The sequence below is a fragment of the Solenopsis invicta genome, chromosome 6 (genome assembly GCF_016802725.1).
Source record: "Solenopsis invicta isolate M01_SB chromosome 6, UNIL_Sinv_3.0, whole genome shotgun sequence".
NCBI classification, from domain to species: domain Eukaryota; kingdom Metazoa; phylum Arthropoda; class Insecta; order Hymenoptera; family Formicidae; genus Solenopsis; species Solenopsis invicta.
The window spans coordinates 24,173,495-24,195,505 of record NC_052669.1 but is presented as its reverse complement, the minus strand read 5'-3'; the positions used below and the strand labels follow the sequence as shown (position 1 = coordinate 24,195,505).

At 36.9% G+C, this 22,011-nt stretch overlaps 2 protein-coding genes across 4 annotated transcripts in view; one reads left to right on the top strand and one right to left on the bottom strand.

Annotated features, from left to right (window-relative positions):
* Positions 1-16: 16 nt before the first annotated feature.
* Positions 17-5,429, top strand: LOC105200542 (ATP-dependent RNA helicase DHX30). The gene is made up of 14 exons (XM_011168164.3): positions 17-284; positions 394-489; positions 720-831; positions 916-990; positions 1,057-1,129; positions 1,413-1,798; positions 2,008-2,198; positions 2,282-3,301; positions 3,452-3,793; positions 3,876-4,120; positions 4,248-4,473; positions 4,554-4,743; positions 4,828-4,901; positions 4,981-5,429. Exons 2-14 carry the CDS (start codon positions 440-442, stop codon positions 5,186-5,188), a joined length of 3,192 nt encoding a protein of 1,063 aa, XP_011166466.2. The 5' UTR covers positions 17-284; positions 394-439; the 3' UTR covers positions 5,189-5,429.
* Positions 5,430-6,538: 1,109 nt separating this feature from the next.
* Positions 6,539-22,011, bottom strand: part of LOC105200543 — an 83,001-nt gene continuing 67,528 nt past the window's right edge. For 2 of the 3 annotated variants that reach the window (XM_011168165.3, XM_039450898.1), the window contains 7 exons: positions 15,647-15,760; positions 15,186-15,319; positions 14,512-14,662; positions 13,396-13,727; positions 12,341-12,562; positions 12,053-12,155; positions 6,539-11,592 (listed from right to left, as the gene is read on the bottom strand). In XM_011168165.3, coding sequence (XP_011166467.1) covers positions 8,720-11,592; positions 12,053-12,155; positions 12,341-12,562; positions 13,396-13,727; positions 14,512-14,662; positions 15,186-15,319; positions 15,647-15,760 — 3,929 coding nt within the window. In that variant the 3' untranslated portion in view covers positions 6,539-8,719. The remainder of the gene's footprint in view (positions 11,593-12,052; positions 12,156-12,340; positions 12,563-13,395; positions 13,728-14,511; positions 14,663-15,185; positions 15,320-15,646; positions 15,761-22,011) is intronic. The other variant, XR_005575059.1, reaches the window with a different exon arrangement.

The following is a 22,011-nucleotide window of genomic DNA, read 5'->3' as shown; positions in this document are numbered from 1 at the left end:
TGTATATTTCGTAATTTTCTGCTACGAGAACATCGGGGAATGTTGTTTGAGCGTCAGTATAAAGAAACGTGTAACCGGCACTTTTCGGACAAAAAGACAGTGCGTGATTGTCCTATGCGAATGAATATATCTTGACAATATTTCTTTGTGAAGTACGAGCGTTGCCACAAAAGTTCGAGAACGTTTCTTTCACTTTGGCGGTTGGCCACGGAGAGAATAAGGGTCCATAACCTTAAAGAAAACACTCAGGACCACGTGAATTGACTTGGCCGAAACTGACTGAGGTAGACAATCATTGATTATTAATTTCTCGTGTTATTTTTAGGCCGGAAAATTTGCTTGAATCTTCAACATTTTGGAAATTCATTTTCTGGAAATTCTTTTTCATTTTAGGGAAAACAATTATATACGGAGTAAAGAGTGTACACACGAAGAAGAAATGTCGGGAACATTTTTAAAACTTTCTGGACAAAGATCAACATATAGCTGGTATAACAATGATACTTATTCCATTGACCACACGTTCTTCAGTTTTATTTGTATCGCCAATTTATTTAAGATTAATTAGCAATTGCTAAAATAAATTTAGCTTTATTTGTAATAAGATTTACAAAGCAGTTGGATGTTTGAAATTTCTACATTTTTTAATTCATGTTGTAATGGATTGTTCATATAGTTTATTTTATGCATAAGTATAAAATGATAATGTTATTATACAGGCTTCAACAGTGCCATGTGGCACATGTATATAAAAATGTCAGAGGTGTACATATATATAGCGCAGCCCAATACTGTGTCTCTGTCAAAGATAAAAATGAACATTTATCTCAGGTCAATATATTTTTATATATTCTTTTACTGTAACAATAATTTAAAAATCTTTTTTAATAACAATCTATTTTATTATTATAATAGGCAAACGATTTTGAATACAAAAATATGAGAACTAAAAGTTTACATGCAAATGTTAGATGGAACAAATTCACAGAGGTAAGTATATGATTAACCAAAATAAAATTTGTTTTCGATTATTAAAGATAACAAAAATTTCAACAGCAAAATCTTGATAGATTTGAAGAGAAGCATGATAAATCTTACAGGATTAATAAGGAAATCTTCAGTCAAAAAAGTATGTACACATTTCTTTTTTTTTATATTACAAAATGCAAAAGATTTAATAGACGCTAAGTTAAAATAATTTGCATTGGAAATACATGGTGCAAGATTTATTTTTTATATAAAATTTTACTGTTTTGATAAGTATATCTTAATTATCACAAAATATTTTTGCATGTTTACTTATATATTAATATGAATATAATTTCAGAAATAAATTTGTTATCATAATGCATTGCATAATCTAATTATTTTCATCAACTTGATCCACATAGTAAAATTATTGAAAATTACAGGAATAGAACGCTTGTACCCAGAAGCAAAATCTTCTTTGACATCTATTTATACGATAGTAGGTCATGAATTTAATGACCAAAATGTTTTAACTTGGAGTATGAAGAACATTACTGTAAATAGAGCTAAAGTATGGGAAGTTACTCTTAATGTTAAATGGCCAGAAAATATGACCTTTAAAGAAATTGCTAAAACCAAAGTGCTCGCTTTCAAAAATACATCTTGGAAGTGCTTACAATGGTTAGAAACAAATGGCAAATTAAAAAACGGCAAACCAATAATCTACGATAAGACGGAATTCAAGAACATGAGATCACAGCCTGTTGAATTAAATGTTATTCCTAAAATTTTAAGCAATATGACAGACTTAATTAAGACTTATAACATGGTAAAATTTTGTGCATTACAATTTTTACTATAAAAATACTTCATCAATGTTGGATTCGAACAAAGGTTCATAGTGACACATATGTCATTAAATAAATCTATGTATAAATATCTATGAACGTTGTCTTCGAATTCTACGTAGAAAACGTTATGAACTTTAGTCTCAACCCAACATAACATTTGATGGTTTAAATTGTACAATATTTTCAGGAAATACATAGTATAGCATTGAAAAATACTTTCAATGTACAAAATGCACTGCATCAGACTACGTCCAACTTCCATCCAATACTTGAAGAAAATGTTTCCGAGGATGTTCTTCTTCGCAATAAAATTTTGAAAGATAGACTTATGGAAAGAGGTACTGATGACGCTGTCACTTTACCAATCCACGAGTTCAAGTATGAAAGATGCTTGTTTTATGTTTACATGTGCACAACATGCTTTATAAATTTTTTTAAACGTACATTTATCTGTTTCATAGGAATGAAATTCTCTCCAAACTGGAAAATAATCGAGTTATATTGATAGAAGGTGATACGGGTTGTGGTAAAACTACACAAGTCCCTCAATTTATATTCGATTCTTTCGCGCAGAACGGGAATGCCACAGATTGCAATATATTGGTGTCGCAGCCTCGTAGAATTTCGGCGATCTCTCTAGCAGATCGTATCGCACACGAAAGAAAAGAAACGGTAGGAGACGTCGTAGGTTTTCATGTGAGACTTGAACAAGTATTACCGAAGGGACTCGGTGCGATACTTTTTTGCACTACTGGTATATTACTGAGAAAACTACAGAGTAATCCCACTTTACAAGGATGCTCGCACGTCATTTTAGACGAGGCGCACGAACGCCAGATCGATACTGATATGCTAATGATTTTACTCAAGAGAGCCTTGCAAAAAAATCCCAATTTAAAAGTACTGATAATGTCGGCAACTATAAACACGCATATGTTTCAACAATATTTCGATTGTCCCACTGTGCGAGTGCCTGGTAGATTGTATCCCGTAAAGATGCATTTCATGGAGGATATCGAACACCTACCGAGAATCGAAAACTATAGGACGTATGAAGTCATGAGACGCCACGATGATGATCCTGAACAGGTTTCGATTGATTATGCGAAAGTTGTACAGCTTATAAAATGGATCTCAATGCATAAGCCGCCTGGTGCTATTTTGTGCTTCTTACCAGGATGGAATGAAATCATGAAGGTGCAAAGTATGCTCGAGGATACATCGCTATATAAGGGAGAGCATTTGATTTTGCCCATGCATTCCAAAGTATCGCATAATGAACAGCGTAAAATATTCGAACGTACACCGGCGGATGTGCGGAAAATTATTTTGTCTACGGACATTGCTGAAACGGGCATTACGGTTAGCGATGTGGTTTACGTTGTGGATTCTGTTATACGAAAGGAAAAACGATGGGATGATAACAAAAATTTACCCTTGATAAGCAATTGTTGGATCTCTCGAGCAAACGTTCAACAGAGGTAATTATCCAGAATAAATAAAAATGTATTGTTATTGTATAAAATTACATTATTCACATATGAGGCATAAGTTGAATTGAAAAAATTGCATTCAGATATTACTATTTCAATATTTTTTTTTTACATGAAAATAATAATTTTGTTATACAGGAAAGGGAGAGCTGGACGAGTTAAACCTGGTGAAAGTTATCATTTTATTTCAAAAAGAGAATACGAAAAATTAGAGGCGCATCCAATACCGCAGTTGTTATGCAATCCGCTAGAAAAAGTAATTCTTGATAGTAAAACGTATACGGATGAGAAGGCGGAGGAATTTTTCGGTGCATTTCTAGAACCGCCTACTCCAACTGCAATACGGAAATCTGTAAGGTCTTTAGTAGATCTCGGAATTATAGATGATAAGGAGAACCTTACGGCTCTAGGTAAACGACTAGCATTATTTCCAACGTATCCCACATTCAGTAAGGCCATCGTATATTCTTCCATCTTTAAGTAAGTTCAAACAGTAATATATGTATTTAAACCAATCATCATTACCTTTCTGTATTACAAATGATTTTCGTTTTAACAACAGCTGCTTGCATCCTGTGATAACGATAGCCAGTGTTTTCTCCGGCGAAGACAATCTTTTTTATAATGTACTAAATGAGAAACAACAAATCAGAGATAATAAAAGATTATACCATCCGTCTAGCGATCATATAGCAATGGCGTGGTTATATAAACAATGGGCCACATATAATGAAAAGAGTCCACATTTAATAACAAAATTTTGTAGAGATATGAGGCTCCGGCCGCTCAGAATACAAATACTGAGTCGTAAGTAATATTGTACATTAAAAAATTAAATTATAAATACTGTTTAATGATTACTATATATATTAAATCATATTCTTCATTTCGTCGATGGATCTTCTTTAAACCGCATGAAATCATGATTTTGCAGAAATACGAAATACATTTATTCAGCAATTGATGCATTGTCGCCTGTTGAACAAGGATGCATCGTATTACGATTACAATCAATCCAACTTTCTAGCAAATAAATTTGAAAATAACGATGAACTAGTACGAGCTATATTATATTCTGCTACGCAACAATTGATAGAACATAAAGACATAGGATTTAAGAACGGAGTCCTAAGGAAGGGCATTAATGAACTCCGAACACAGTAAGCGAATTTTATGTAATTGCGAACTTAAATTCAGAAGAGATTTATAACAATTTTATTTATAATCTCGTTTTTAACAGAGGTCGCGTAAAAGCTGTAATCTCGGGGGAAAGTGTCAATTACAAGCGAAAAGTTTGGCCAACTTCGTTCTTAACATATTTTAATGCTGCACACTGTGAAGTAAGACGTAGTACGGTGATTCGTGAAACAAGTATGATATCACCTTTGACAGTATTACTTTTTAATCAACGAGAGGCTCGATGTTATGAGGTAATTAAATAATAAATCTTTCGATTAAATCTTGCAATATAACGGAATCGATTACAATTTATAATGTATTTCCTCGATTTTTAGCTTGATGATAACAGAACAGAAATTGTGATTAATGTTAATGCACAACATACTGTAAGATTTGTTTGTAACAAAGAGTGAGTATTTCCATAGCTTTCTTTCTTTTTCTTTAATGTATGTGTATATATTAATTTGCTTAAACATCTTTTTTTCTAGAACTGCTAATGTGCTCTTAAAGTTTAGAGATATTTTGTGGTCTGTAATACAGTACTTATTGGAGACACAAGGATTCGTTGAATATAAAAATGATCCTAATTCAGAGAAAGTACTTGAGTACAAAGAGAAATTACTTGAAACTCTTGTAGAGACTTTGCACATGTCGTCTAAATCCATAGAAAATGCAGACAAAATCTCTTTAGCTTAAATATATGCAATATGAATGTGTGCATAATAATAATCTTAAAACAATAACGCTATTTTAATTAACAGAGTCACCAGTGTTTTAATTTTATTGTTATGTACCTGTTATATGTATATTTATGTGTAAATATGAAACCGGAAATAATGTATGCGTAGACAGCATTACGCATATATATTTGATAGAGTTAAAAGATAAATAATAAATTATATAATTAATAAATAAAATGTTTTTCTTTATCAATGAGTATAGCTCTTTCTCTTCTCTACTTCCACTTCTTAATGTTGTTATACTAAATTAAAATTGTCAAAATTGTTGAGTTTTTGAAAGATAAACGAAATATCAGAAACATATAATTAGAGATGCGAAGTGATACTAATTAAAATTTCAAGAATTACAATTGTAAATCAAAAGACCATGTGTGTGTGTGTGTACAAAGTTACAACTAATTATACTTACATGATTAATGAATTTTTATGAAAGGATGTGGGATGTATATGCTTGCAGGAGTAATGCACGTATTAAATACCACATCTTTCCCGTTAACAGTTTTTTTTTTTTATAAAATAGTAAGAATTTGTTACAAATATACATATATGTATGTACAATCACAATATGAGATGCTTTTCGTAACTAGGACATCCGCTTCGATTAAATGCTACGAAATGCTCAATTTTGTCATGCTACTAAAAAATTCGGAATTATTTGATATGTTAACACACATGTCAAATATTGTCCGAGCTCTTCAATAATATATAATTTTATTTTGTGTGAAGCGCTCTTAATGCACCCGAAACCCACCAACACCAACTCGCGCCAAAATGGCCCGAGTAAATATACAAATTTGTTCCCATAGTCTTATGCTACGTTACGATCGTTTTTTTTTTTTAAGAGCATTTGAACAAAAACAAAACCTGATTCAAACATTGTGATAATAAACTATATATAAATATACATGTGTAAAGTTTCATACTTAATGACCCAATATATAAAATAAACTAAGTACACAATATAAAACAAGCTAAAATAAATATAAAGGCAACAATATCAGTATTTTAAAAAACATAATTGTAACAATTTCGATGAATTCGAAACGCAATTTTATTATATGATAATTAGACTAATGACTATTATTTTCATTTCATTTAAATAATTATTACACGATAAATTGATATAAACCTAACATTATAAATAAAAAATTCATTAATATATATATTACATTTTTTTCTTGTTCATGTGCTCGCGAAAATATTTACGATCATAACGGCATATAAATATTCGTGTATAACTGTAATTAAAACATTTCATAAAATATATGCATATTATATATATAAAACAAAATATTGCAAAATGATGTTGAGTAGCATATGTAAATTAACAGTATATATTAAGAACTATTTTGAATATTTACATTTGGCAGGTACATGGAAGCGTGCGCTTCTAATGTTATAACAATTTTAAAAAGTAGATAGAAATATATTAATTTAAAATTATTAAATATTAAATATAAAATTTTCAAACAAAATAATAGCTAACATATAACATGTAAAAATATATTATTTTGCTTCTATGCAAAAATCACTCTTTTGGAGTACTAGCGATAGATAAACCTTAAATACGAGGAATATCATGAAATATAAAAAAATGAAGATTAAGTTCATAAATTATATGTTGCGTAATACATACAATTCTTATATATTAATATTATGCACCATTTTGTTCCAACCTGTAAATTAATGGACTTTTCATAAAAGACGACGAAAATATCCTAGTCATGCTCGCAATTAATTCGTAACAACTGCAATAATCATCTAGAATAATTTTTAGTAACTGGAAATATGAAAAAATAAGAGGAGGAACAACTCTCGTAGCATCTATAACATCAGAAAAGTATATAAGATATTAATACCTTTTTGGCAAGATATCATTACTCTTGGCTTATTTACATATAAATTATTCTCCCACAATTAACGTCTTCCAACGAGTAAATCTTTAAAAATGGTGATTTAAAAAACATCTGGAAAAATAATACTTAAAATTATTCATAATAAATACATCTTAATAATTTAATAATTATTTTACTTTCGCGTTATCGTTACTGTTAAACAAACTTTGCATATTTAATGAATATTTATTATCATAATGACTCTAGTCTAATGCATCAAAACGTATCGTGCCCGCTATTTACTTAATTTATTATTTGTGCATATATTTTTTATTACGGACTAATATTGCACTTCCGGCCGATGATACGTCTAGCATATCATTTCGATTGCAGCAATTACGATAATTTCAATAATTTCGCACTAACTGCAGTCAATCGAAAAAAATCCATAAATAAGTGTTTTTATCGGTACCTATGATAAAAACATTATCACTTTCTCCATGGAAATTATTTCACATGCCTTATCTGTACCTTATTAATTAATAAAAAGTAATAAATATAAATAAATACATAACACATGTATCTTATATATTTGTAAAAATTATTTTACGGATGTGAGCTACTGTTACGAATCTCTCTCTTTTATTTACATATTTCTTTAAACTTTCTTCTCAAATCGATATTGAGAAGTTAGTCATTTTTAAAAATAATAATCTAAATATGTTTTTCATAAATATATTTTGAACTTCCGCGTATAATTTAACTTAAAGATATGTTAATATAAAAAATATTTAGTGCGCGGAAGTCTTTCGATTGCTACTTTTGTGAATTGAACGAAAACAATATATTATTTACCCGCTTAATGAACTTTTAAGCACGCATAACGCGCTTTGTGTAGTTAATTGTAATATTTATAAAACTATCAAGATTGTGTAAGCTATCTATATTGATAAACGAATTTGTAAGTTAATTTTTTCCTATACTGGCCATGAAACTTTTCTGTGAAAATGTAAAATTTATCTGACGCTTTGATTCATCAGAATTTATTAGCATTTTTAATTTAATCTTTCATGAATTCGAATCTTTCAAGTTTTTTTCTTGAAAATTTAATACCAGAAAATTCTGTTGTCCTATCAATAACGGACTTGATGTTTGATACCCTATCTAGTACAATGGCAAATCGTTTTTTGATTTCTACTTATGCACTAAAAGTAGTATTGCATTGCATCCTAATGTTGCAATATAAATCTAACCAAAAAAATAGATTAAAATAAGAAACAATTTCAATAAGTTGCTCTAATTTTTACGATATGACATTTCTAAAAGATTTATATTCGCGATACTAAGTACTCTTAACAATACACTTAAAATCATTCATAATAAAAAAATAATTAACTAATTTTATCTTTGTGCTGTCGTTACATCTGTAGAAATTATCTTCATTTATCTTGTGAGCATTTGCAAAAAATATTATAAATATAAAATATTAGCAATTTTAAAGGTATTTTTCTTACAAGCATGTTTTAAAACTTACTCGATTGAAACAGAGACCAAGATATCGATATCAAGATACTACAGGCACTGCCCTACCAGATCCTACCAGAGGATCCGTGAAAAAAATCATCTACTTCGATCGGATACTTTGGCACTGCTTACGATACCAACTTGTTGCACTGACTACAGGGAGGCAATACGGTGACGAGACTCTCAGTTTCACTGTCACTCGTGCTGAAATTCGCTCTCTCCAGTGTCACCGAGGTCTCGGTCTTTGCGCCAAATAGCGGCTGATAATACGATGGATTCCTCGTTCCAAGATCTACGCCGGAATCGGCGCTTTTGGAGATTTCTGACAGTCTGCGAAAGTTGCCGAAGAACACACTGTCAGTGCCGACGCTCTCGGCGCCGCTCTCGCTGGCGCCGTCACACACTGACTCAGTCTCATCGGTCTCCTCGGACACGCTACTCACCTCGTGCCTCAGCAATCGCTTATGCGAACCGTTGCTGTCGGTGCTACTGAGATACCCACTATCCTCGATCTTGATCTGACCACGCCGATTATCCATCAACGGCAGTACACTCGAGGTAGAATCGCAGCTTTTCGAGAGACCTTTCATCAGCTGTCTCGTTCTGGAGCAGCTCTGCGCCTTGCCGTTGTTAAGAAGTTTGTCTTCATCTTCCGGGTGATGATCAACGCTCCACGATCGCGTCCTCGAACTTCTCGTGGAACTCCTGTGATGAGGGGAGCTCATAATGGGCCGTTTCTCTCGTGTCATCTTCGTTCCTCGCACCGAGATCTCCTTGGAGGCATCAACATGCTCGTAGAACCTGTACCTGTCCTCAGGAACTTCAATCTCGATTCGCGTCTCACATGGACAGTCCCTGCAACCGTTCGTTACGGTACATTTGCCTATTGTCTCATCGAAGAACGTCGTTTCCGTTAAAGGAATGATGACATCGTTGCGATGCTCCTCGTTGTAAACCTCAAACTTAGTCACAATATCGACTTGAGTCTGTGATGCGCAAAGGCAGGTCTGGTCCCCTACATGATATCCGTCAGCTTTCGGGACAGGAGCGCCGTTGCTGGCCGTAGGGTTACCCGCTCCGACAAGACTCCCGTCCCAGGCGTTTTTTGACGGAGATAACGGTGGCAGTTTCGCATCTTCGATGCGTCGCGGTGGTTTTGGCCGCTGGTAGATCTCTTCTTCCTCCTTGGGCGGCAACGGCACCACGTCCGGCTGATTGTGCGGCTGTCGTTGTCTCTTCGCTTGTCTACTGTCTGGCGTCAGGTATCTGCACTTCTTCCACGAGTGAGAGCCGTCGGACTCGCCGTTCATTTTACATTCAGGGTCGTGACCGTTCGTCAAGTGTGGGTCCTTCAGATTCGATTTAATCCTCGCTTCGTAAATCTCCCGTAAACTGCTGTGGCTGCGTTGTTGCGAGGAATCCTCATCGCGGAAACTGCCCCTGCTCCTGAGAAGGATCTGAGCCGGTCGCTCTAACGAATCTACATAAATCTCGTTGGTAATTTCTCTTCGGTCATATTGTATATCGTCGTTTATCCGCAGCTTCATCGGTTTTCGATCCAATGTATCCGGTTCGTATTCGGACTCGTCGAGCTTCACGTAGTTTTCTGGCGAATCCTGAACCTTGATAGTCAAATGGCCTGGATTCTCTGGCTCGTACTGAATCTCCGGACCGCTGTCGTCGCTACAGGCCGGACTGGCGTAGCCGTCGTTCACGTAAACCTCGCTTACCAATGAATACGTCTCTGATCTTTGGCTGCTAATTAGTTCTGGCAGACTATTGTAGCAATTCTTCTCGGCGAGAATTTGATTACTGAGCTTCGACATTGTCATCTCGCCGGTTCGCGTATTGATCACTGCATTTTGCATCGTTAGCTCCTCGTCCATCGGCAACGCCGTGGACAAGGCCGGGCTCGATTGATTGTCTATCGATGACTGATCCGGTGACGTCGACAACTTCCGGTTGCACTTGGAACGCTCCAAACTATCTACTTCATAATCACCATTAGCCGTAGGACGATCGGACGCTCTAGTGTGATGATGATCCAAAGCCTTCACGTCCACCATCTCGCGTATCACAGCGTCCATAATACGTTTTGCAGTGTTCTTCGCGCCGGGCAGCTCGTTAATCATATCCGGTAATTCCTTTTTCTTCAGTGGTGGTACGCATGGCGCCTTCGACTTCCTCGATCTTTTTGTCACGGGATTATTCTGCGATTGCTGAGATTGCGATTTCTCCGATTTGTCCGTATTGCTGGACGATTTCTCCGTCTTTGATGACTCGTCCTCGCTCTTGTTGTTCCTATCGTCTTTCACGCTCCCCTTCGTCTCGCTCTCCATGGCCGCGTTCTCCTCCAACTGCTTGATGAAGGAATTCTCGATGGCCTTGCGGACTTTCGCGTTTATCGCGTCGTCACCGGCAGTGAATTGGAACGGTCTACCGTTTGCACGCTTTCCGCGACCGTGACGATCGTACTCGGATTCCTCGAACATGGACCTGGTCGATCGCCTGGACACGCTATGGCGATCGTCGTTCTCCAGAATTTCGCTCCTAGCTGCGATATTCTGGAAGGTCCTCAGCATCGGCGGATTGTCCTTCCACGACGACACCGATTTGCCGACTAGATTCGCGCGATCGTCCGGATCGCCGAAATCGCGTCTGGCCAGTTCCTTCAGATACTCCAGATTTCTGGCGAATGTTCGAGCGTTCTCCTGGAAGTTTCTGCGCGTGTCCTCGACGTCCCTCCAGCGACGTTGCGGTGGTCGCACGTCTTCTAACCAGGCGCGCACTTTGCTCTCACCGTGGCTGGGTAGTTCGGGTACGGGAAGAGCGGGAAGCTGCCGAGGAGACTCGCTACAGCCGGGACACCCGGTGCACCGTTGGGATTTGCGCGATTTCGCGACCGAACCGCCCTGAATGGAACTTGGAGTCGTTCTTTGTTGATACTTGCTCGATTTTGCTGATTCGCATCGCTCGGAACTGCTCTCCTCTTCCGGAATACCTGCGTGTCAGATTTATCCCGCCGATGATGATGGTGAAGCGAAAATGGCGAATTAATTATTCGCAATTATAGCGAGTGAAAGTCACATTGGCTTTCGTGCGTTACAAAATGTTTCACGTGCTTTCTATCAGACGCACGAAATCCGCTCATGCGGCTACGAGCACACGAATTCAAGAAATCGAGTACGGGAAATCGTAGGAATATAAAACAGTTGGAAATCTGCAGACGAAAGAACGCGAGAAACACTAAAAATGCGCGAAGGTTAAAACTAAATTGTACTTTCACGATTTTCACTAATTTCTCTATTACTCGCACGAGCGGGAAGAAATATTGATTTAATTGTTTCATGCGTCTTTTAAATGGCAAACATCGTGCCTTCCGCAAATTGCATCTCGTGAAACTTTTATTATTTATTTCGACAAACCGATAATGTCTCTTTAAAGAGTACAAACGCACTTACCGATAAGGGTAGGAACAAATCTCTTTGCAGCCATCTTGTGCTTGGCGATGGAGATGACTTCTCGGATTTTGAGCAAGAACTCGATGGCAGCCGGAGGTGGGGCCTAGAAAAATGCCGGGCTGTTTTCAAATTATCTTGTCGCTGGTCGAGTGAGTAAGAACGTAGACGAATTGAACAGACGTCGGGACACGTCCATTAAAAGCATTCCAGACATCGAAAATGACTAGCGCGAATGAGAAATAAGCAACATTTTTTCCTATCCCCCCGCTACCCCGTTAAGCAACTCACCAGCAATAGCTGTCGATCGAAGTACGCGGGATTGAAATACAATTTTCTCCGCTGAGCACCTGGAAGAACCGGTACATCTTGCTGGTGCGGATTGTCAGCCGTTTCCACGACCCGTACATCCTCTTCCGGTAGCCTCTCGCCCAGAATGGAACCCACGGGAAAGGGTCCTTCCGATTGCTCCAGGTACACGCAGTGCGGATGAACGATTGCGGACGTTATTTGCTGAAGAAACATACGACACCGTTGACCGGTAAGCTTGAGAGCAAGATAATTTTGTAATTCGCAAAGTCGTAAATCCAAACCGGACGTTACAAATTAGTTCTTACCTCCTTTCCCTTGCGCTAGATCTTACTGGTTTTAATCGATATTCGTTAACTGACGACATTATCACTGAGATTTTTTCGAACACGAGACTAGATCGTACGGAGACATTATCACTGAGATTTCCTTAGTTACAAGACTAGATTGTACAAAGACTCGACTTCTTCTGACAGCGACGCGGCTTACGCTCGCGCTGTGTTTCAGCAAAGAAAAGAATTGCGCTACGTGGAGACTGGAAGCGGTTCGCAGAACGCGCTGAAATCGCGGTGCGTAGTATTCTAACAACCGGTATACGGCGTAAAAGTGGGATGCGCCTCACCTACTTGGAATGGTACGGACTAACGGAGCGCAAAACCAATGCGCTAATTGGATGCATTATTAAACGCGAGCGGTGGCCCGGGAAAAAGAGAGAGAGAGAGAGAGAGAGAGAGAGAGAGAGAAAAAGACGAATGGCTTTCTACACTGTATAGATCTTGCGAATCGCGCGAAAAGATAACCAGGCAATTTCGTTGACGCTTTGCATTTGAATAATTATGTAACATCCTCGGCATGATGTAAAACTCGTCTAATTACGCGATAGAACAAATATATCTATAATCTGCTCCTGGCAAATAAAAATTTCTCACGTTTCTTAATAGTTGAAGAACTAATTTATGTACGTATACGCGAAAAGTAACTCGCAAAAATAATAAAGAATTGATTGAGAAGTAACAATTCTCACATAAAGCACTTACATTTTCGAAGCCTTGTTCGTTATCGCTCGCGGGAAGATCCTCGCCTAAATCACTCTCGGTGAGTCCGCTATTAGTGTCGCTCTCGAAATGTCTCGTGGCCGCCAACAACGGATTACTCTTCACCAATCCGCCGCCGTCTCGACCACCGTCGAGAGTAATGTTCGCCTCCTCGATGGATTTTCTCTTCGCCCTTCTACTGTGCAAATATAACGATACGCTAGCCACGTATATGAGGGCTAAGATTATGGAGGAGAGACCGATGGCGGTGTATTCCGTAGCTGATAAACCTTGCGACACCTGGGACGTTGACGAGAACATTACTTCTCGTACGCCTATTGTACGAGAAAAAAATGTTTAACGAATTGTACATGTCTTCTCGATGCCTGCTACTCATTCTTTAGTATGTCTTCATTAGTAGATAATCATAGTATTTTCCATATATTTACAAGTGAAATTAAATCCTAATTAAATTTAAAGTTTGTTGAAATGTAACAGATGTGATGAATAATAAAATAAATATACATTTTGGAATAGAAATCATTTAAAAAGCGCATTTTTCTCTTATTTATTTTTTCATTTATTCTTTAAATATTTTCGATGTATATTTTTTATATACATGGTACCGTCAGTAAGAGTAATGATTAGTAAGTGAATAGACAAGGTGTAAATATACTGAAAACATTGTCCAATTATCTTCTTTAAAAATGGACAATAAAACTGAAGCCTTCTTACTTTTATGTTTAACAAACGGGTATTTACGATCATTTAAATCGGACAAAAATCCGGTCATGGTTTATTTATTGAGACAAAAGAAGAGAAACAACTAACTTTTTCTAATTCTTAAAATAATCAACTGGTTTCTCTTTCGCAGATTTATCACTTTTATGGTTACTCATTGACTGCACTATGTATATTTTAATCTCCAATCATTTTCCATATTAAACGTCACATAAAATAAAATAAAATAAAATAATAAATTCTAATATAAATTATAAATTAGTAAAGCAAAAATTTTGAAATGTTACGCACGTTCATAGTGTTTCGTAAATTAAAAATTACTTGTAAAATTTTAAAAAATATATAACATAACAGTAATTTCTTTTTTGTCGTACGTACTATTTTTTGACGGTGAACCGGCCACTCTAAAAGCCACGCAAGGTGTGAAAACCCCAGAGAATGTGGACTTTGGTGATGCGTCTCTGCAGACAAGCTTGGCTGTCACGACTCGTCCTTCCGCTGCTTCTCTTAGCCCAGCTTCGCCGATCCACTGAAATGATTGATTGATTGATTAATGATGAAATGATGGACCGATCGATTGATGATTGATGAGATGATTGATCATGTATGGTAAATTGCAAACATTATGTCAAATTTTATTATATTGTATATTTACTGGAAAATTTGAAATATTTGCATGTACATAGAAAGAAGTAGCAAATAAGAAACAATAAATGGAAATGAGATCGAATTAGCATCCGTCATCCAATTGAATTCTCCTCGTTCTCTTCGCCATCGTTACGCGAGCTAATTACAGTAATCAAAGGCATCATCAGCAGTCGTTACAGTAATCAAGGTCATCATCGCAGTCGTTCGACTGCGAAGGTTTCGGCTTCTCGTTTTGTATTTCTCAGGTAAAAGTAATACGGCCAAGAACCTGCGATTTTCACTGCAAACAGGCGGTACGCAAATATTTCTCCCGATCGACGTCGTCCGCTACTACTTACGCGGCTAATTACGATCTTTTGCATTCGCGTAATGACGACAGAATGACGAGTTACTTTCCCACCAACCTGTAGGAACGTCCTGCCTTCGTCTCGAAACAGTCTGAAGGGCGGCTCAGCATCGGAGAGATTCCTCAATTCGGACCATCCCGCCTTCCCCAATTGCTGGGCACCGGCGATCCCGCATACAGGAGTGGTCACACCTAGTTTCGAAAGGTAATTTATATCCGTGTTAAGCGATCGTGCAGGAAAAACGAGACGAGTTATAACGAGCGAAATAAACGCCGACGGGAATTTTTTTGGAGAGGCGTCGAGTGAATTTTTATGAAGGACGTGTAGCAAACTCTCACGTGCTAGCCTAAGAACAACGAGCAATTGCAACCAAGATTCGTCTTTCTTGGGCTAACATAGATTTTGTTATTTTGCCAATTTTTTGCCAATGCAAAAATGTCAATTTATTCTTACGTAGCGAAAATAGCGTCACTTTAGTCGAATTAAGAATTTATTTTTATTTAACGTTGAAAACTTACCTTCGAAGCGAATCTCCGCATGTGGATATATTATCTGCCCTCGCTGTGGCAAGAAGACATACGGCACTTTCTCCACGTGGCCGTTGCTGTTGACAAATCCAGCAACGTTGCACTCTAAACATTACGAATATTATACATTAAAATCTGTTTAATTAAAGAAATAATTGTGTGAATTATACATACAACATTACACTGATCATTGCAGTGATCAACAAAGTTAATTGTTCCATAAATTGTGCTATAGATAATATATAAATTTTATATAAATAAAAAATTTATAATATGCATTTAATCAATTTATTCAATGAAAGAAAATGCAAATGTATCAATTTGTTAAAAGTATTTCATTAAAAATAATTTCTCATTGTGATGAATCAATAAAATAATTTCTAACGAACACGTCAAAGTAGTTCGAGAAGAAATAATCGTAGATTGTAATTTTTTATATTATACAACACCAAAAAGAAGTTGTAAAAACTACAAATAATAATATTATAAATATATTATAATATAAAAAAAAGCCACAAAAATTTTATAAATAAGCATTTTTGAGGAAAGCACAGAATTAAAGTGTCTCTGACGAATAGTTTTTTTTCCATACAATCGCAGATTTATTTTACCCAATAATTTCAGTGGATGTGCAAGACAGCTTGTAATTTCGTGCAAAATATCGCCTTCAGACGGCTCGCTGTTTTGCCCACATTTGAATAAATTACGAGAATCCGGCTTACACCGAAAATCTCGCGAACCTCAAAGAAACGCGACGAGTCTGCACGAACACGAACTCCGCGAGGAGAATTCGGTAAAATCGAACAATTTTCTTTTCTTTAAAAAAAAAACCACAATTCAGAAGCATAAGGAGATGTCTCTAAGAAGATATGCCTGTAATTACATAACTGGCTTATTCTTGTATTTCTGAACGACAGTTGTGTGACACGAATACGACTTGAAGAATGTAATGCAACATGTACATCTTGAGTTAATAAAGAAAAAAATTTCTCGCGTTCTTACAACGTTCTTACAACGTTTTGCAAGACAATAATTCAATACTAACGTTTGCATTTCTGCAAAATATTAACATGTTTCTTTGACGATAATTGCGTAATAAATAATATTTATGTCAAAAGTTGCAATTATATTTAACTAATTATATATATTTAAGTAATTACATTTAAATAATTACATATATTATAAGCTTATTGAACATAAAAACTCAATTTTCTTTATTATAATAAGCGACTTGGTTTTTTAATACTTTGAGACAGTCTGAAGAATCGATAATTGATCATCAAATTGAATTATCTGTTATTGTATTAAATTTAAACTGTTAAATTTGAAGAGAGAGAAAGAAAAGAAAAGATTCTTTTACAAATATATTACAGATGTATAAATGTTAAAAATAAATTGTTTTATTACATTAGTATGTCAATATAGATAAAGTTTATGTAAAGTATGTAATACGCAATACAATAATAAAATTTTTATGCATTATATTTCGCACTCATTGAAAATACAAGTGCTGTATGTAGTTTTCTTTTTTTGAGACTGTGAATTAAACTCGGCTTCATGGAAAGAGATGATAACTGAGTGGAATATTTATATCAGTCTGGAAGTGCCTGGAGAGAGTTCTCACAAATTTGCTTAACTACATATTTGATTATGCAAACGCCTTCTTCGAATTAATTTTCGGCATTGATGTTCCCCGAACGGGACCAACATAAAATTCAATACCCTCCAATTTCGCGTGGCGCGTAACGCTCGGCGCAAGGTGCGTTTGCAATTTCTAATTTGCGCTGTACATTATTGGATAAAGAGTGCAATAAATCGGCAAAGTCCAGTAGGGTCTATTGGATTTAATTACAGCATGGCCAGCGGTGCGGAGAACCTGTTTGAACGCCATAGAAGGAGTCCGTTTGGACGTCGCGAATTTACATTCTCCGTACTAAAGTTACTCTGCAACGATCGTTTATAAATTATGTATCAGGATTCGTGCGAGAATCTTGCAGATGGTGATACACGATACTTGATAGTATCTTTTCGTTCTGTTATCGCTATGACTGCAACCTGGCGATAACAGCGCTTATTTTACGTAAATGCATCGTATGATCTAAACTTTTACCTATCGAGAATAATTTAATTTTATAGAATGTATAACGTCATTACAAAAATTATATTTTTGCAATATATAAATATACATACAAAATATGATGTTTTAAATTTCCATACCAAGCTTTCTTTAATTGTAAATTTGCAATATTAAATTTTATTCTCCTTAAAATTTTCGTAAGATTTTTATATCTAATTTAAAACCCTTTTGCACATTTGACAATAAAAGAAAAAAATGTTGCAATTACCATAATTTAACTATAATTCATAGTTCTTTTTTATGCCAACTATACGTGACCCTTACAATTGTTTTAACTATGCAAAAATTATAGTTATAAGTTATAAGTTATTACTGTAAATAACCGAACATTCAAAAATAGCTTTATTCACTATAATTATAATAATAACAATTGTGATATAAAAATGGAGCTCCTAGCCATAATTATTTCGCCATAAAATTACTCGTGCAATAGTCACAAATCCTAAACACTTTTCTCTCAGTAGAACATTCATCAAGATCAATGACGTCCATGTATGTATATTTGTAATTTTTGCGGTATTTCTTGGACTAGCATCGAATAAAAAAACTCGCATAAAAAAATTATTGGCAATTTATGTGTGACAACTTGTCCTTTTTTCGCGCTGTTTGTCGAACAGTATCATTCGTAAATTTATCTTTTGGCGACTTCCTCGAAACACTCAAACCCAATCGAAAAAAAATACATCGGTCTCTCAAGCCTAATTTGCCAGACAATGTGCAGACCGATTTACGTTTATCGCCAGTTAAGCCCAATTAACACCGTTCACGGTAACATCCGCTCGATTCTCGATTTACGTACGAGAATCGGCTTACTTACTTAGCATCCCGGCTACGGGATCTGGGATCCGTGCGCGATTCAGCGTCGGATAACGACCGACTGATTAACGATCGTCGAGCTCACCCCGGCGAAGTAAGAGTCAGCGAGGCAGCGATAGTCCCGGTCGCGATTGAACTCTGACCCACGTAAGACGACGACGATGACGACGACGACGACGATGAATTCACGAAACTAGAAGCGGCGTCCGGTTCTCTATGAGCCAGGTGATAGATAGTGTCATCTCGCTCGAAAGCTATTGCCGGCTTACGATCGCGCGAGACTTCGATAAGTCTGATTGCTTGCAGTAGGTAGGCACGATCCTGCGCACTACAGCGTATTTCTCGTATTTTTGCGACGATCGCGTGCCTCTCTACCGGTATTTAAATAATTGATTACGCACCGTCGTATATACGTTTCGGCGAATTAATTAACCGTGATTACGTGAAATTGTGTGTCGCACTTTTGCGTATCACGCATGTGCTCGTAAGCATTTATAAATCGTAAAAAGTCAAATTATTTAATATCTAAAGTAAATAATCATCTTTTTTCTGTCTATAAAATCATACCATAAATATACCTGTCTGCAAAAATAATCAATATTATCCCATTACTTGGTATTAAAAGACTGCGTATTTACGTTTCAAAGTTATTATTTCAAATTTCATTAACAACGAGAATCATATATCACGCACAAATTATTTTACGTCTACCGTAATCACGGACCCTGAAATCATGGAAGGACGTAATGCTCGTGTAGGAAACTGTATAAATGTCATCTATCGCGAGGCAGTTTCTCTTCGATGACACGCCGCGATAATCAGCAAATTAGTTTAACAAGTACTTGCTTAATGTCCAAGCGAGATACCGCTGGGCGCTTCCCGCCGCGTGGATGATTGCGAAGCCAAGCGTGGCGCATTACGCACGTGCGTGCGTAATATCGTCGATGACGGCAGTCGTAGTGCGAAAACACGAATGATTGAAACGCCGAGAGATAACATAAGCGATTAATTTTTCAAAGCTTCAGAGGTTTGTTCAAATCTCGACTTCCGACAAAGTTGTGTCTCGAGCTCAGCCAATTTTCACCACAATCGAGCGATTTCATCATCGTAGACGCGAATTACTCTCAACAGGATCGATTTGACGATAAACGGACGAAAGAAGCGGCGACGATTTTCGCGGTAATCTCCGCCTCGAGCGTCGTCGATCCGCGCGAGCGGACAAGATGGGCAAAGCGTTCAGCATCGCGTTTTCAATTTGCGAACATCCCTGACGTATCCCGACTTCTGATGCATTGCGCGTCACGAAAGAATCCTAACTACGTAACTACATCAAATCATTATCATTCATCGTCCGTTGCAGCGGCAAGCGCCAACCGAAGGCGCAACTTCCGGCTACCGTGGTGTATCGCGCGACTGGCCTTGACACCTGTTGCCGAGATTGACACGCGAGAAGATTGCAGTGTCATTCGTTTGATTAGTCGTGAAATTAATATTGAAGTATCGCTCGGCGAAGTGAGTTACGGGGAAAGATCCTTGCTCGTTAAAAGGAAAAAAAAACTGTGGAAACTACCACGAAAGTATCGAATAAAATTCTTGTTTACGTTTGTAAAGAAAAAAAATACTATGGTCGAATGCTCGATAAATAATAATGATGCTTCTCTCTTGAACGTAAGAGATTTTAATAATTTATATTGAAAACGCTATATATAAATTTGCGTGATCAAAATTTTTTAATGTAATGAACAAAAACGAAAGTTTTTCTATTCTATAATCAGATCGTTAAAACTGAAAACTTCCTTTCGCAAACACGCCTAATTGATCGTGGACCCGAAGCAGAAACCGAATCGCGTACCACGGAACCATCTGCCTTTCTCTTCGGAGGGAAATCAGCATCGTTGCACATTGTTTCTTGCGGTACTTCTTCTATCGGCGCACCGATGCAAATGCCACGCTTGCTTTCTCGTTCTGCTGCCATTGGTGGCACAAGTTATCCTCGTGAATCGCTTATTTATTAGTTGCAAAACAGGCGCGCGTGGCCTTGGAAAGAGCCGTAGGAGAGTCGCACGCTTGACACGACCGCTTGGCCCCGAAGAGGCCAACGTGGCGTGAGGTCTTCCACCTTGCTTCTATCGATTCTGTAATACCTGGGTACCACGCGAGAACCTACAATTCCAAAAGGGTGGCAAGAGCGCTGCGACATGCATTTCGTCGCAGTAGGTAGAAATTTTCTTAACTCGTAGAAATCTTCCAGAGTAAAAATGTCTAAAGTCAAGTATCCTTATTACGTTTGACTGCAGCTCGAGACACCTACCAAAAACATCGTACTAACCAACGAAAAAAGAAGAAACGGGTCGTTCGGTTTCTTCTCACCTAGAGACGCATTTGTCATCGTGACGCCGAAGAAGCAGTCGCCGCACATATAATATTCGATATGCGACAGCCAAGTATGTTAATGGTGCCTCGCCTCACGGATTATGGCGTCAAGGTATATCTTTCTGGACCGTCGCATTCGGACATGCGTGCACATTAGTCAAGTCAACAGCTTGGGAAAGGCTCACCGAGGGGTACACCTCTCAGCGAACCTTGATTTTCCATAACGACCCCCCATCAATTTTCGCGATTTTTCTAGATGCATGCCGTGTGGAAGAGTGTTACTTACGTTACCGGTCGCGTGAAATCTACGTATCTTGTTCTGGAGGGTAAGGGAAGAGATGAAAACGGATTTTAATGCATAAGCGGTGACATCGAGTCATTAGGTAAAGCGATGTTCCCTCGTGTTCCCATGAACATCAGTCGCACGGAATTTACGACGCTGCGTGTTCATACAAATCTTAATATTATTAATTGTTTCTATAAGTCATTAATTGCATAAAAGTCGTTTGTCCTATTAAAATCCAAACCGTTAATCATTAGAAGCATAGCGATACGGGTTCGACGACTTTATACCTTTCCCTCCGTCCTTTCTACCGTTTTATTTTAACTTAAATAACATTAATACATAATATCAATTATAAAAAATAAAAATAATTAAGTGTGCAACAGCTTTTTCTTACGGTGAAACAGACCTGAAATATCGCGATGTTTCTGAAACGCCCGGAGTCATCTTTATTCATTTCGGTAGGATAAAAACTAAATGCAAACTGTCTTCATGGTGTGCGCTTTACAAGGATAGATGCTTTGCAACAACATTTCGTGCATTATTTCAGCATGTTGGGAACGAGAATTCCAACGACCATTAGCCCCAAAACTGAAATTCCATTTCATACTCTCATTTATTTCGCGTGACTTCACTTCTCAACGCTTCTATTCTGATCTTATATACGTTTATTAATTTACGACAGTCCAACGATTTGTAAATATGGAGAGAATTTTTCATTATATTTTACCGCAAAACCTGCTGCAG